The 14,872-nt window shown below is 51.2% G+C and overlaps 1 protein-coding gene across 1 annotated transcript; it reads left to right on the top strand.

Annotated features, from left to right (window-relative positions):
- The first annotated feature begins 4,043 nt into the window (after positions 1-4,043).
- LOC108160490 lies at positions 4,044-14,737 on the top strand. The gene is made up of 9 exons (XM_033391851.1): positions 4,044-4,395; positions 7,570-7,894; positions 8,436-8,534; positions 8,598-8,804; positions 9,454-9,564; positions 9,633-9,962; positions 10,029-10,504; positions 10,568-10,822; positions 10,890-14,737. Exons 2-9 carry the CDS (start codon positions 7,633-7,635, stop codon positions 14,175-14,177), a joined length of 5,028 nt encoding a protein of 1,675 aa, XP_033247742.1. The 5' UTR covers positions 4,044-4,395; positions 7,570-7,632; the 3' UTR covers positions 14,178-14,737.
- Positions 14,738-14,872: the final 135 nt, after the last annotated feature.

Below are 14,872 nucleotides of genomic sequence, written 5' to 3'. Positions count from 1 at the left end.
CGGAGGTGGTTGGACTGTGCTCCTGGCGGCTGGTCAGGTCCTTTTTATACGGCTCACAGAACGGGTGTAATTACAATGTTAATATGGAAACATTTTGTGAGCAACGCCCACAATGTAAATAAACAGAACATCTGCAGAAAATCGCACTGCTACTGTGGATTGAAATGCGATGGGCCCACATTCATGGCAAAAAGTTCTGCTAAAACGGAGAATCATTGGGTTCTACTTTCCGCATCGCAGAGCAGGAATGATATTCTAAACAAATAAAAGGTGGCGAAAGCGAGGACTTGAGTTCAATCAACTTGAGTCATTAACTTCCTGTGGATTCACACTTCCAGTGGACAGATTTGCATAAATGTACCGTGGATGATTTATGACTTAATCAGGAAAGACACCAACATCCCGCAGGCGGCCAGGGGACATCCATAACGAGAATTGAACACACAACATAAATCCAGTTCCACATGTCCGCGGCCTCGGTCTTTATTCAAATTTCTCCAGCACACTTTTCGTCCCAGTCGGTGTCGCAGTCGCAGTCGCAGTCGCAGTCGCAGTCCCCGTGATCATTTAGTGGGATGCAATGATTGGTACTGGTTCTGGCAACGGGCTGGCAGTGCGGGGGGCAGGGGCAGGGGCAGGGGCAGGCAGGCCACTTGGGTGTTGTGTCTTGTACGGACAACTTAACATCCGTTTTAAACGGTAATTCCACTGCTGTCTGGCGCTCCTCAGCTGCATTTAGCAAGGCCATTGGAATCAATCTAGGATTACCCATGACGAACCAACCAATTGTGGGCTATTGACTTCCAGTCCGAGTCCGATTCCGAGCACCATTCCCATTCCCAGTCCAGTCTTGGCACAAGCCTTGGCTAATAGGTGTGTTCGTAATAAAGTGTTTTTTATTGCAACCACCAGCATTGGCCGCTGGCTTGACCATATAATCGGCCCATAATGGCAGAGCCATTATAACAAATTGATATCAATTTAACAACAATATATGCACAAGTTGCGTCGATGACTCGCCATTGAACTCTGTGCGGGATTCAAGTGCTGGGAGCGATTGCACCACATGCACATGCACATGCACACGCAGAGGCACGTCCACACAGCCGGTTGAATTCTGATGGGGCAGCAACGGCAACACAGCAGTAACAGTATAGACCAGTTCCGAGTTGGCAAAGCGCCGTTTGATGCTCTAATTTATACAGCATACTGATGAGTTGACCGCCGTTCTGGAATTGTTCTCCTACGGGTTTGGATTCGGGTTCGGGTTCGGTTCAGTTTCGGTTTGCTGTGCTATGCTTTGGTCACGAAAAAAGTGGCTCCAACTTGGAGCACACCTGACCAGAGGCACACAGCCACACAGCCACACAGCCGCACAGAAACCTGCACACAAATGGAAATATTTGTAGCGGTTAGCGTTTAATTGAAATGCATTTGGCTTGTTTGCTGTCAATCAGGGGCTGAGATGGATGGTAGGCCATGGAGCGGAATTGTTCCCAAAGATCGTTCCCAAAGAAGGAAGCCCGAAGGGTAATAAAGCCATCGTTCAGGTAGCACGCAACACCCCATTGCGCTGTCATACGCCAGTTTGCCGAACCATCTATGTACTAGCTATGCGAGAGATCCACTGTCCACTCCATACGCCAGGGGGTGCCTCGATAATGATTCTATCCAAATCATAAGGAAATATTTATGCAATGTTCACAAATCACGAAGGCTTAAGTAGTTTCATGGGAGCCACAGAACGTTTGCAGCCAAGCCGACTCCTTATCAAAGTCCAGAGACCCAGCCTCTGGGTCTAGTCGAATGCCTAATGTCAAGGAGAACCACAGCGGAGGTACTTGCATCTTCCATTAACCGTTATGGACTCGTAGCCAATGTGGACCGGGCATTCGATGAGCAGATTTTCATGTTCATTGCAGAAGCAATTGGTACGAGTACTCGTACTCGACGACCGCAGACATGGAGGAAAGAAGAAAACATTTCTCAATCGTTATTTATGAATACAATTGCAAGTTTTTTGCTCAGCCCGAGCAATGGTGTGAGTACCGACCCGCTTGGAGCGTATCAATAACTAGCCAGATTACAATATACTACTCGTATAGCAGCGGACAGTTGCACAGTCCTGCTGCACATCCCAGACTTGAACTGGTTTCCCGGCTGTCCGCGGCAGCAGGCAGATCAGACGATGCGCCGCACCCCCAGGCCCCGGGCAGCGACGTGTGCCCAAAGTTTGCATAAGTTGAGGCTGGCTGGACCTCGACATGGACATGGACGTGGACCTGAACCTGACTTCGTTTTACAGTTAAAGATTTATGGATGATGTATGGGTAAATGGCAACGAGATACGCGGGTAATTGTATGTGGGTAACGCATTGCTAACTGGTCCACCAAATTTATTCCAGTCAGACAGATAAACGGAGCACAGACGATCCAGATCCAGATCCAGATCCAGGCCCAGGGGCATTCAGGGGCAGCAACACAAGTATCAGAGTCGATTTCAGATTCAGAGATTCCGATTGAAATCGTAACGGTTACGAGAACACAAAAAACTAATTCGAACATCGAGAGTGGAGTCATAAAATGCAGATAGGCCAAGTCTCGATCGTCATAAAAGTGCAGAGCAGAAAAACAAAAGAAACAGAAACAGAAAATCGAAGGCCCATTTTTCCAGAACTGTATATGGATCGAGATAATGTGAAGTAAATACCAATCGGGGCGGGGGGTAGATATCATTAGATGGAGATCTACAAAACTCAAACTTTCTAAATGACGGGCGGCACCGGGGCAACTGCAACGGCAGCAAAAAACCAAAACTGTAAATGCAGCTAAAGCAAATAGTTGTTGGATGCATTCGCAGCGGCGTCGCCAACTAAAGTATAATTATTGCCTAGACGAGATGGGAATGGAGACAGAGACAGAGACTGCCCCAGACGCAGACGCAGATGCAGGGGCAAACGGGGCTGATACTGGCGCTGGTGCTGAAGCGGATCGGATCAGACTCTGTGGGGCAGAGAGGCGGCGGCACGTACGCAGCGGCACAAGGAGATGCCAATATTTCTCTATATATTTCTATAGTTATTTGTTTTGTGTGCTTCCCCATCCAGTGGCTCTAACTGTCTTTAATTGAAACCAGTTTGCTGTAATTGTTTTTTTGGCTTCGCCGGGTAAGAGTTGGCCCCGCTGCCTTATATGTTATAACTCGCTTATGTCAAACAGATTGTCTGTGTAATTTGAGCAGCCCCACAGCACAGCACAGCACATGGCACAGCCCAGCCCCGCCCCATTCCCACCTGCTTAGATGATCGTATTTTCAAAAGTTTTCACTTGTTCTCGGGCCTCTCCAAGATCTCCTGCCATCCATCTATCCAAATGCAGATGGACTCTGCAGCTGCACTCGAGTGTGACTAAAATGAGTAGATTGTCATAAATTATGGTGAACCAATGACAAATGAAGCTGCTCCGAGTCGGCGGAGGATAGGCCTTTATCGAATTGGAGCATGTCCCGCGACACGGGTTCAAGCGGAGAACTTTGAACGGTACCCATTTCTCATGGCCCGTACACACGGCGCATACTTGATGGAAGAACCTGTCCTAGGCCCAGTCCCAGTCCCAGTCGCAGTCCAGGTGCTATGGCATACCCCCTGTTTAATTAGTCGGCAGTGGGAGATCTTCGCCTTCACACATCACAGCACATCTGCAGTTCCTTATACTACAATTTGTCAAAACACAATTCCAACTTATACTTTCGAGATATAAGAGCGGAAAGCAGAAAAGAAAACTCGTTTAAGAGCGAAAAGTTTTCTCTGTCGATGTCGCTAGCTTTGGCTTTGGCTTTGGCTCTGGCTTTGGGTCTGCCTCGAGCCGCTTGGCTCGGCAGCTCCAGCAACTGGCTCCAGTCTGGCAGTCGCTTCTACGACGGCGACCTTGATAGACGTCTGCGCGGTTCCAGCCAACTCAAGGAAAATCTAAAGAAAAGCCAAGAGCCGCAAAGAGTCGCGAAGAAAAGTCGCAAAGGTGCCGCGGTCTTCGCTTTCTTTGTTGCAAAAGAAAAGAAAAACCATTTCTTTAAAACAATAACCGTAAGCGGGGGCTAGTGCTGTTTTTTTTTGTGTTGTTTTGCGCGGCACGAGATGTTTCAAAAATGTGGCCACAAATGATGGCAAATGTGCAAAATGTGCTGCAAGAGAAATGTGTGAAAATGCCAGCAAATGCAAAGTGAATTTAACAAGCAAACGAGCCAAAGAGCCAACGAGCCAACGAGCAGACTGAAAAGAAAATAAGGAAAGCCCGCCGCCGGCTAGCAGTCCTTCGCAAACGAAAGCCCATCTGGAGAATCGGGAAATTTATAGCCCCAAGGTGTTAATTTATTCGCCACCTCGACTGGGCTCTGCTGTAAGTAGGAGTGGGATGCACGCGCTGATATGTAGATCTCCCTCTCGATCTAGATCTCGGAAAAGGAAGGGCTGTGCTGTGTTGCCCTTGGTCGGGCTTATCAGACCATTGCCAATTGAGTTTAGGTCACTGGGCACTCTCCCAAATTGAAAATCTTTCTGTTTTTTGGATTTCTGGGGCTCTTATTATTATTATTATTTTTTTTTTTTTTGTTGGAGAAAGTAATTTGCCGAACTCCAGTCACAGAGCCATGCAAACGCCGGCCATTGCCCACACTTAGAGCCGAATCGCCGTCGCCTCCGTTCAGTGCACTGTCGTAATTTGGCTTTAACAACTAGCCGAAACCGTTGGCCAGTTAGCCAGAGCAGCAGCCCTATGCTGGAGAAGAGCCAAGAGAAGAGCACGGCCATAAGTACATATTAAAGCACATTAAGGCGGCGAGCAAATGATGCGCTCCTCTGGCCACACAATGGACCTGTAGGAGCGGCGGCGCCGCTAACACAAAATAATAAAAATAACAGAGGAATAAATTTGAAATTTGTTATGCTGGGATCGGGGAGCTGCACTCGGAGTGGCTTCTGCCGCAGCGCCTGCCGTGGCATGTTCTAAGTGTTAAGAGTACTCCGAGTGTGACGTCGGCTGCACTCGGAAGTGTAGCGGCTGCTCCAGCCAGACAATGGTACGGCCCAGCCCCCCCCATCAGTAGCAGCACCACCACCAGCACCAGTGCATGTTCATGTGAATTGCAATGATGGCCAGGTTAGAATGCGTTGTGGTAATTTCTATACCCCCTGATTGCCTAGAACATGGGGTGTACCAAACTAAGAGGAAGTGGAGCAATATTAGAGGATCATAGACACCACCCCGTTTGAGAAAAGGACTCAGATATAAATATTCATATAGCGGAAATGGAAACATGATCTATTCCTAAAAGAAACTGCGTTTGCTCCAACCGTAGATAAGTTCTTTCCGAGTTTTTCGGAACATCTTTCCACTAATCCAATCATCGGTCACTTTCTTCTCTTCTTGACCGTTCTGAGACACACTCCATGCCGAGGGACCTGCAACAGTTAACGGTCCGCTGGGCAGGGTAGGGGTATGCCACGAGTCGATCAGCTTCGTCTGTTGCCTGTTACCACTTGTGGTTATTATGGCTAAATTTATGCACAGACTTAGAACAATGCGCACACGCTCTTTCGTGTTGCCCAATAATTAATGATCATGTACATGGATGCGGATGATGGGTTGGACTGGGCTGCGGATGGAATGGTATGGTATGGTATGGTATGAAATGGCATGGAATGGCATGGAATCGCACTGGAGTGGTGTGAGATGAGATGAGAGATGGAGCAGATGGAATATGGCTAATATATGCAGTTGGGTTCAATTACCTGTTAATTGAGTTTAGCCGAGTGCGCAAGAGTCAAGACCCTGCGCACTGTGCACCCCATAGAGAGACCGCATAGAACATGCGGAACATGCACACTAGACAGAGCCACAGAAACCCGCAGAACCGACATCGTACGACTGGGTTAGGTTTTAGCAGAAGGTTTTCCTCTCTTGGGTCGATTTTTTTTTCCCAGCATCATCAAAATCGCATCAGTTTCAGTGGCGTTTCTGGGACTACTGCTGATGTTGCAGTCGTACCCCAAAATCCAGGTCATTACTGCCATTAAATTCGTTTCGAAAATGCATGAGGAGGCAGTGGCGGGGGTAAAGGCAAAGGCAGAGGCAAAGCTAAAAATAAGATAAACTGCTGAAAGCCGAACCGATGACCGAAAATCAAACGAAATGAAACTGAGGCAAAGTCGTAAACAAATCGAAAAGAAAGAGAAATAATAGAAATAATCTTGTTGTTATGTTTAAATGCCATAACTGTACAGCACGTTGGGTGATAGATGGACATGGAGCTAAGCTAGCCCGTGTGGATAGATGGATGGTGATTATTACTGAGTCTGGCGTCTGGTGACTGGTCAATCAAAAGACTGGGGCCCGTTTCTGTTGTTGTTCTTTTTAGTGCGTTTTGTAAAGAAATTTTACTTTCAAATTAGGCCGCAAACTGTTGCTTTTTATCGCTTTCTTCTCTCATTCATTCTCTCGCACATTACCCACCATCTGCCCTCTCGTTCTCGCTCCCGCTACCGCTCACTACCTTTGCCATTGTCTATTACTGTTGTTCTTCTTTTGAGCAGCGCAGCACACAAACACACACGCATACGCACTAAGAGGGAGAGAGGGAGATAAGCAGAACTTGGATATGAACAGTTAGAAGTCCCCAATATTTTTCTCTGTGGTGCTTATTTTTTGTATACTCTCTGCAGGGGACGGGTATTCCGGTTTAAGCCAGCTGTTTGCCACGCAGAGTGGGAAGCAAACCCATAATTCGTATTCGATATTCTTGATCTGTCTTAAGCAGCCATTGCTGTCTGTCTGTTTTTATACAAAACACAATCTGACAGGCCTTTCTCTTTGCTGCATGCATCGTGCTGCTTTGGCCGTGGACTTTTGGAAAGGGTATCGAAAGACTTGAGACCCGACGCAAGCTTTTCTTTCCTGATTTTTGTTGTTCTCGCGCGCCGCTGCTTCTGCCGACGCCGCTGTGTGTGTGAAATATTTATGTAAATTGGCTGGCCGAAAGCAGCTAAAGCGCTAAAGTGCAACTGATTAGCGGTATAAACGGGGTGTTCTAAGCCAAGTGCAGCAGCATTTGGTAACGGTAAACGGCACAGCACTCACAGCGGCACGCAGCGGTACAGCAGCCGCCGCATCAGCAGAGGCAGAAGCAACATTTTCTCACTGCGACGCACTTGCTCCAGTGCCAATGCAACATAATTCCACCTCTGCTGCACCTTGCCCCCTCTCTCGCTCTATGTCTCTCTTTCTATAAGTATATATTTGCTGGCAGAACGAGTTTTAATTGCAACATTTGTTTAAATGTTGTCCGTTAGCAGCTAACGACACAGGGAGGCAACACAACAGCAACTGGATGTAGATGTTGCTCCATTTCCAGCCACGGACGGGGCACAACAATTTCTGCCTCATTAGCCGGGCAGGCCGGGCCGGGGCCCCCAAAAGAATGTCAACCGCGGGCTGGTTTCGCCTTGCTCTAGACTACAAATTAGGATTTCTTTGTAATTAATTAGTGGCCTGGTCTTTTCTGCTCTCCACTTTCAGCCGGAGCGGACCCAGACAATCCCCCAGAGTGTTCCCCGGATCAGCTATGTTGCTGTTGCCGAGATGTGGCTCACCAAATCCTTACCGCTGCTCCTCCTGCTCGCCTCCCTCTGCCCACCGGCCACGCCCGCCTCGACGCCGCGATCACCCACGCCGCAGCGGATGCGGAACTTCAATGGGAACAGCGGCAACAGTTTTATCAGACACCCCCCACCCGCTGGCGATCTGGTGCCCGAAAGTTTACTGTTAGAGGATCTGCAGCAACCCCACGGCCAGCTGATCAATCTGACAAGGCATCACGACGGAGATGTCTTCCATACGAGCGGTGAGTGCCAGTCCCGATGCCGAGGCCGATGTCAGTGCCATGCCCAGTTTTGTGTATTTTGATACCCTTGCACAAGTCCGTAAATTCTCTATAAGCATTCTGTATGTCTGTCTGGTTCAATGCTTCCCATAGTTTTAAAGATATTTATAAATATTTGCTAACCAACATCAATCGGAAGTATCTATCCAAGTCTTTGAAATGTCCCAGATTGAGCTTTCTTCGAGAGAGTCCAGGAAATGGATAGATACATAATCCTTTTGAATAATTTTCAAGCACGATTACCAAAACGTGTAGGTAGAACCGGTCTGCAAGGGTATTTGAAGTTTCGGTCCCCGAAGCTAGGCTTTCTTTCTTGATTTCTTGGTGTTTTTGCTGCGGTTCGAGGCTGAGCCAAGATGATGCGTTGACAGCAGCATTAATTTCGCCAGTAAGGCCCGGCCAGGCTTATTAGACGTCAATCCATGGCTCGGGGATTCTGTTGTGATGGCCAGAGTCAATCCATCTTAACGTTTCTCTTTCGCTTCCTCCACCTCTCGTACAGGCATCAGCAGTGCGTGCAATGCGGACACCTGCATTGGACTCTCCAGCGGGACGGCGGGTCTGCTGCGTCTCTCGAACGACGGGAATGGACATGCCAACGGTAACTAACAGATTACCATGGAGATTGAGCCTGTCATAATCCAAGTATATCCCCAAACCATAGATGGACTGGGTCAAGACACGGCCACGGCCTCGTTGGCTGGCGGTCAGCTGGAGCTGCTCGCCCGACGCCTCAAGATGCAGCAGAACCGTGGCAGGAGTCCCCAGCCGGAGGCGGAGGGGAACGAGGATGGGGGCTGCACTTGCCGCTGCCTGCCCTACCTGAGGGCCTACCGCGAGGACCTGGGCATCTGTGTGGACGACATCCATGGTAAGTCCGTATGCGGAAGCTGGTTTCATTTCTGGATTTCGTGGCTAATTCGTATCGTATCGAAATTGTGTGCTCCATTTCGCGGTGGGAGTGGGATTCGTTGTCGTTCCCACCCAGTCGTGTGGGACTCATCCATCCATTGTTTTGTCACATGGAAGGGAGCACAATGGTTGCTCAACCGCCAGTCAACCGACAGCCGACAGTCGACAGTCGTCGAGTATTAACCAGAAGAAAGAAATGCTGTAATAACAGCAGAAATTGTTGGCAGGGCCCTGCAGAATGAAATGAAAACGAAACGTGACGCAAAGAGGGAAAAATGCTATTATTATTGAACAAATCGTTTCGCTGCTATCTTTCTTCTGCGGCTGGCTAATGAATGAAAGGAAACTTTCGCCGTCTGCCACCATAAAAACACAGTCGCTCTGCTGTGCCACCGATTCCAATTCCAATTCCGATTCCATTTTAGAGTCTCGGACTTGGAGACTCAGAGTCGGAGTCGGAGTCCCCCCATCGGTCGGAAAGTAAGAGCTTTGCGGAAAAGTAAACAGAAATATTTTCTCTAATTGATAAGCGATTCCGATGTTATCGCAGCCACTGACGAAACTTTCCTACTCTCCCCTGTCTTTCTCTCTTCCCCGTTGCCTTGCAGAGTGCTCCCTGTCGCCGTTCGTCAGCGGCGCCTCGTCGGAAAAGATCCCATTCGTGTTCCTGCCCCTCCGCGGACAGATCATCTATCCCAGTCGGGAGATCAGCTTTGCCAGTGAGTCGAAAGTTGCAGCATCGGTTGCCACTTGAAAGATATACTGTCCTGTCCCTGTCCTCTTGCAGACATTCACACTCCCGTGTGCGCGGTGACGGGGGCCCAGTACCTGGGCTCCAATGGCTGGTCGGATCTGCGCAATCCCATCGACACGGACTATCCGTTCCGCATGTTCCGCGACGAGGGACGGAGCTTCGTGCAGTGGCTGGGCGAGCCGGAGCTGCGCCAGAAGATGCAGGGCCGCCTCATTGTGGTGCATCTGGTGTGTCGGGACATGACGTTGGCGCTGAATGCCACCACCAGCCACGGCAAGGGAGAGCCTCTGATGCCGCCGCGCAACGTTCACTCGCCCTGTGTGGCTTTCCGGGTGAATGGCAGTCCGGTGAAGTATGCGCACAGTAAGTATTCTCCGGGCGAAGCAAAGGCATCTAGCAACAGGTTAACCCATTCCATGCGACCCACAGATGTGCCAGAGGTCTTCTTCCAGCCAGCCAACTCCACGACTTTGGCCTCCATCTCGGACGGAATGACCATGCGGGAGTATGTGGTAATTGGGATCTGCAGCCTGCTGCTGGGCCTCATCTACGTGGCCTCCGTGTTCCTCTACCTGTACATGAAGAAGCGCAAGCGCCACAGCTCCCGTCACTCACTGGACAACCTGGCCAACGAGATCAATTACCCGAAGAACGACCAGGTCACCTACGGAGCACCCTTCAGCCGAGTCGGCAGTATCTACTCCGCGAACAGCATGGGTCTGGGTAACGGAAACGACTCCAATAGCCGTCCCAACATCGCCGGCCTGAAGGAGGACCTGGGCATCATCAAGAACAATCCCCTGCTGCAGCACTTTCCACAGCTGGGCGAGAGGGAGCACCAGTCGGGCTTCGCCAGCGACATATCCAACTCCAATTCCGAGTGCGAGATGGAGGAGAAGATCAAGGTGGGTTTCAGTACATTCTCTGTTACCGCTAGCATGCCTCAAACGAAGGTCTCCTTACTCCAGACCTCGGTCCTGGTGCATCCGCAGCTGGGAAAGTCGCCCAAGACGCCCAATAGCTGCAATAGTGGACAGGAGAACACCTCCCTGGAGTCTGATGACTTTCTGCAGGACAAAGAGTGCCTGCCCCCCGAGAACGTGGCCGTCATTGAGGATCTGATGACCGAGGAGAAGATGGAGAACCTTCGGGCCATGGTCAGTGGAAATGTGCGCAAGAAACTCTACTTCAATCCGGCCTACTTTGAGCCACATCTGCTGGCGGTAAGTTATAGTCCCTTTGGGGAAGACCGCATCTCTATATCCATCTCCATCTCCATCTGTTCCCCAGGAGCCGCCGCAAGCTGCCATTGAGTTTCTGCAGAAGATCCGCGAGGTCATCGCCATCGCTAAGTACAAGATGGCCGCCAAGCGCTACCAGCCCTCACTCAACATCATTCCCGAGGAGCAGCAGCCCGAGTCCAGCAGCTCTCCGTCCATGTACCAGCTTTCCCTGCAGCAAAATCTCTCGACCAAGAGCGGAATGGGAGACAAGCGGAACAGCATCGAGCAGTGGCTGCAGAGTGTCCCCAATTCGGACTCGCCGCAGCAACAAAAGACCCTCGACAGACCCACTCCGACAGCGGCCAAGAAGAACTCGGGCTCGCCCACAAAGGGCTCGCCCACAAAAGGCTCCCTGAGGAGAGAGATAACAGCGCCCAAGGAACGGCCGCCACCACCGCCCATGCAAAAGGCAGTCAAGGCGGACGAAGGCCCCACATCCTCACCCTCTCCAAAGCCAGCATCAAGCAGGTCCGGTCCAGAGCCAGAGCCGGGAAAGACCAATGCCAACTCCTACGAGAGCTTCTCCTCCTACTCGATGGCCGCCAATGTGTACGGATTCGCGGAGACGGGCGGGGAGATCTACAACAATCCAAAGTTCATGCTGGCGGACTCTCCGGCCGGCTCCATGCGGAGCAGCTCCAGTCGCTCCAAATCGTTGCGTAAGCGGAGCGATGTACTGGACCAGTTTGCAGCCGCCAACTCCACGCCCACCTCGCTGACATCCTTTGACCGGCAGCACTACAACATGCTGCGGAACATGAAGCCGGCGGAGATCATCTACGACTCGCTGAAGCGGGAGTACGGGGCTCATATACCCACGCCCGACTACGACAGCACCATAGAGAAGAAGATCAAGGACATCTACAGCAGCACCCAGAGTAGCATTCCCTCGGTGCCCACGCCGGACTACAGCTCCCTCAGCCGCAAGTCCCTGAAGCAATTCCAGCCAGACTCCCCCATCTATAGGCGCAAGTCGCCGCAGTATCTGATCGTGGACTATGAGACGGACAGCCTGGAACGGCTCGAGCCGAGCAAGCGCAAGAGCTCCCACTCCTCCAGTTCGCCCTCATCCGACGTCAGCTCCCAGCTGAGCCCCAGCCTGAGCACCGCCCTGCCCCTGGAGGAGGAGCTGGAGATCAGCCACACGGTCTACGATCGCCTGAACGGCTTTCGCAAGGAGGGTGATCTGAAGAAGCGCCTGGCCGGCAAGAATCCGCAGTTGGTGCAGCAGCGGCAGAAGGAGGCCGCGGCCCGCATCAAGTACGACACACCTTTTCGGGGCAGCATGACCATCGAGGTGGAACACGAGCCCCCCTCCGATCTGGAGCGTACGGACAGCGACCAGTTCGAGCCGGACACTCTCGATCGAAAGCCCAAGAAGCAGAGCTTTTGCGACATCAACGCCTGGGATGACCGTGGGCGCCAGCAGCAGCAGATGAGCAGCGATTCCTACGTAGATTCGGACTACAACCAGATCAACTCCCTGCCAGATTTGAGTCGCGGGAGTCCGGTGAGCAGTCAGGCCATCAAGCCGCGAACGGCTTCCTTTATTCTGAAGTCTAGCCACTCGTTTCGTAATCTGCGAGAGATCTACGAGTCCCCGCTGGTGGCACAGGAGAGCTGCAAGTGCGAGAGGAAGCCGACAGCCGAAGAGGAGGGCCGCATCCTCACCCTTGAGGCGAAGCACTCGCGGCGACAGCGGGGCATGCAGTCCTCGCCCACCCACTCAGTGGTGGATGTGGCCAAGGTGAACAAGACAACCATCACGATATCCTCGCCCAAGCCGGTGGAGAAGCAGCAGGAGAAGAGCAAGGCACTGGGGCACAGGAATGCCACAAAGGCCAATCAGCACTACTGTCCTCCACTGATGCAGAGCAAGCGGCCACTGCCTCCTCCGCCGCCCTCCCAAACGGCGGGGGAGAGCCAGACACAGGATGAGGATGCTTACAGCATGCACAGCGAGGTCACGGAGGTGACCGGGATCACTTCGGAGTTCGAGAACTCCTGCAACAACACCATGTCCAGCGCGATATCGGCCACAACTGAGGAGCGAGGCTATGCCAAGCAGTCCAAGGAGATCCACGGCAAGTCTCAGTCCCACAAGCAGTCCCACCTGGAGGCCGACTACGACGCGATGTACAACAAGAAGATCAACAGCCTGCGCAACGACTACAGCCTGACAAAGTATCTCAATCGCCGCAAGAGTCACCAGCGCGAGGAAGCCTCTGAGCCAGCGCAGGAGCGCAAGGACAACCCGGAACCGGAGTTCAGCAGCAGCAACAATGCCAAGAGCCTAAAGGAGGTGGATCTCAACCAGTTTGATGCCATGTCGGTCAGCTCGCGCTCGAACCGGAGCAGCGGTCACCTGTCGGAGCGTACCAAGGAGATGTACCGCAATGCGGGAGTGCCCGTGGGCATAGCCTATCCCCAGCGGGCGGCGGCCAACAGCTCTGGAAACGCCAACCAGAGCAGTGTACAGACCGTCTACCGGTGTGAGATAGAGCCGGCTCAGCTGACGGCGGGCATGCAGATCGCCATCGGCCTGAAGGATCGGGCTAAGAAGGCCAAGGATCTGAAGAATGCGTGGCGCAAGTTCGTTACCATGGCGGCCAACAAGTTCAGCCCCAGCCAGAGCCCGGCCCCCACATACGGCACCAAGAATGCTGCGGGCTTCCTGGAGGCCCTGGATCGAGATGAGGGCATCGCCACCATCATTGAGAACGCGGCGCAGTCCGCTGGCATGGGACACGGGCCTGGCAGTCAGAACTACTATGAGCAGCGATTCGGGCAGCTAGACAGCGGCTACATGAGCACGGACTCCACAGAGCTATACAAGCGCAATGTCTACGATCGGTACAACTTCAAGATGATGACTGGGCGCGGCCAGATCATCCGGGTGGACACCATAGAGGACAACGAGGAGGAGAGCGGGCCCAATGACAGTCGCTTCGAGGATCTGGAGCACATGGTCTCGCCTGGCCACAGCCGCCGCTCTCCAGATAACGTTGCCGGCGACGATCTGAGCGATGCCGACTCCGACAAGACCTTGACTCGCTCCAACTCGCGCTCCCACTCGCGCTCCCACTCGCAGGCAAACTCCCAGGAGCTGAATGTCCGCGGAAGCACAACCACGATGTCATCCTACTCTTCAGAGGAGGAGGCCGGACGGGGCCACAGCACTTGCTGTGGATCGTCCGAGACGGACGAAGAGACCAATGCAGAGGACATGTGGGAGTCCGGGGCGGAGAGCATAGAGACCCACTCTGTTCTCTACAAAATGATCAGAAAGAGCTAGGTTAGGATAAGTGAGGTTAGGTTAGTGGAAAGTAGGGTTAAGTTCGATTTAGGGACTTGCAATATCTGGAACAGAGGAAAGACTTCCATCTAGACTAGGTTAACGCTAACCCGAAGTAATCAGTGCAATAACTTCGCAAATAATTCTTGCCAAACCACAAGGTGCAATTTTAATCGAAATAAGATAGCTATAAGAAATGGAACTCCTTGGAAACTGCATCTCAAATGCAACGTTCAATAAGTATGTAGCTACCAACAGACCCAAGCCAAGCCCCAAGATATATAAGTGCAATAATTATATTATATCGTATATTATCGTATCGTTTATCGAATCGTAGCGTATCGTATCGAAGAGGCATTGATGCGTATATTGTGATAAATGTCAGCAGTCTTGGGCCGGAAATGTGCAATCTTAATGTTAGTCTCAGTTTTATGTATATGGTATATACCTAAAGTTATCTATAATAAATATTTTAATATGTAGTTTTACATGAATTTGATTTGATCATTTTGAGCGGTGAAATTATAGATGTTTTGATCGATTCCAAGAGCGAAAATATATATAGAAGTAATACCAAAAGACTCAAAAATGGAACAGCTATTTCTATTGATAGGTTTTCCATTTAGAATATATCTATTCGCCAGTGAGTACTATTTTGCTATTTTGTCTGGGAATAGCCCTGGACACTTTCTTAC

The sequence above is a fragment of the Drosophila miranda genome, chromosome 3 (assembly GCF_003369915.1).
Source record: "Drosophila miranda strain MSH22 chromosome 3, D.miranda_PacBio2.1, whole genome shotgun sequence".
Taxonomy (NCBI): Eukaryota; Metazoa; Arthropoda; class Insecta; order Diptera; family Drosophilidae; genus Drosophila; species Drosophila miranda.
This window is presented reverse-complemented; position numbering and strand designations above follow the sequence as displayed.